The sequence below is a fragment of the Oppia nitens genome, unplaced genomic scaffold (genome assembly GCF_028296485.1).
Source record: "Oppia nitens isolate AA-2021 unplaced genomic scaffold, nextdenovo-longstitch-racon4-pilon3 scaffold8_pilon_pilon_pilon, whole genome shotgun sequence".
Classification (NCBI taxonomy): Eukaryota; Metazoa; Arthropoda; class Arachnida; order Sarcoptiformes; family Oppiidae; genus Oppia; species Oppia nitens.
The window spans coordinates 3,375,288-3,377,500 of record NW_026533252.1 but is presented as its reverse complement, the minus strand read 5'-3'; the positions used below and the strand labels follow the sequence as shown (position 1 = coordinate 3,377,500).

The 2,213-nt window shown below is 22.1% G+C and overlaps 1 protein-coding gene across 1 annotated transcript in view; it reads left to right on the top strand.

Annotated features, from left to right (window-relative positions):
* The window catches only part of LOC128964416 (protein hook homolog), a 1,601-nt gene extending 1,369 nt beyond the window's left edge, over nucleotides 1–232 (top strand). The window contains exon 4 of the mRNA XM_054311005.1: nucleotides 1–232. This exon is cut by the window's left edge and continues 101 nt beyond it. Within this exon, the coding sequence (XP_054166980.1) occupies nucleotides 1–232 (232 nt within the window).
* The last annotated feature ends 1,981 nt before the right edge of the window (nucleotides 233–2,213 follow it).

The following is a 2,213-nucleotide window of genomic DNA, read 5'->3' as shown; positions in this document are numbered from 1 at the left end:
TGATTTGATGAAAAATAATAATAATAAGACTAATACTAATAATAGTAGTGAAGTCGAGACCACTGTTGATAACAAGCCTACTGTCAAACAACAACAACAACAACAAACAGCTGTTGTGATGGACACTAATAATTATGATGAAGGAGTAGTCGATGATGAAGTAATTGAAGGGATTCGAGATAATATTTACAACCATTTTAGTCAAACTATTCAGACAATTAATATTGAATAAGTTTTTAGGCGTTGAGATTAACTCATGTATGATATCAATCGATTCAAATAACAAAAAATTCATATATTGTTACACATTATATCTCAGAATAATTTCTTTTATAATCCAAATCCGATATAATTTTTTTCTCTCTCTCTCTCTTTGTTTGTTTGTTTAAAATAATTCTTTTTAAAACAATAGGTTTTTTTAAAAAAATTAACTGAATTGTTAATAATAATAATAATAATAACATTATTTCGATAGACATCTCAATTTGTGTTCGAAGAAAACCAATTTGTATTTTTGTTTTCAGTTTATAAACCAATTTTAAAATACAATTTTTTTATCCATTCATATATTGTTTGCTTTTTGTATCAAATAACAAACAAACAATTGTTTTGACAGCTTATGTATTTTCTTTTATGTCAAGCATTGAATTACAGTACAAATATGTGTTTTTTTTAATTTTTATTTATTTATTTTCTTGTCTGTAATAATAATAATAATTATTATTAAACTAAAATATTTGTTACAATATGAGTTGTATTTTGATTAAATTTTTTTAAAAGTAAAGTATATATAAAGTTTATATGCATTGCATAGTTTATTTTGTATTACAAATATTACTACAGTAAACACTATAATAATTTTAATTATTTGTTTGTATTTTTGTTTGTTTCAACTATAACTGAAAACTTCTATTTATTAAATGGTCAAAACTCTGTTAACTTTAAAAATTAATTTCTTTAAATTACAATTTTAAGAAAATTACTTATTATATCTATATTATTAATTTACAATTTAAATGAATTTTCTATATGAATTAAAAAAAACATGATAAACTATTAACAGTTTTAATTATAAAAAAAACAATAATAATAATGATGAGTTGTATAATTAAAAACAATATTTAAAAAAAACAATTTATAAAAATTGTTTAGTTTAATATGTTAGATGATGACTAGTAAATGTTTTAACAAACAATATAATTAATATTATTATTATAGCTATAAATAGCTGTAATTGCGAGTTTTTTTTATTATTATTATTAACAACTTGATGACCCTCATTATATTTATATGCAGTACTTGCATAATAAATGAGTTACCTATACATTAAATTTTTTATATCATATATATTAATATATGTGTTTGTTTGTACAAAAAAAAACCCGCGATTACTACTAACTCATAAATGCTAATCATAGCTATTATTATGAAGTAAACAGTATATTAATACTCTCTCTCTCTCTCTCTCTCTCTCTCTCTCTCTCTCTCTCTCTCTCTCTCACTCACTCACTCACTCACTCACTCACTCACTCACTCTCTTTCTGCTCTAAATTAATGAAATGTTTTTAATCAGTAAAAATGATATATAAAAATCTCATACAATAATCAGTGATATTATAATAATAAAACTAAAGTGTTTTGCATTTAGAAATAATATAATTATTATAAAACATAGTACTGTATATTAAAGTGTATATATAATACAACTCACTTACTCCTCATTTGATTTATATGATCACTCATTTGCCAGAATATTACAGAATATTCTGTATTCACCACTCATTTGTCAGCTTAAACAGAAACACAACAGAAAATAAATACTGCATTTAATAACAGCAATAATAATAATAATAATGAATAAACTCGTTTAATAGCAACCAATAGCCCTATTGTTATGTCGTTAAGAGTATTTGGGACATGAATTTGGGATTTAGTTTTCACTATTTTTTATATATAATATTAATATATGGTTAGGACTTATTGTGTGAGTCAACAATATTTTTTTCTCTCTCTACTGTACAATAATGCAATCATTTTTTAATGGCAATCATATATATATATATTAGTTTTGAATATCTATATGAAGTCATTTTTAAGGCAGGATTTAATATTTTATGACAATATATCATATATTAATATCATATAAACACACAATAATATTTTTTTGGTTAAGCCAAATGGTCGCCTAATATAGTATTAATATTAATAATAAT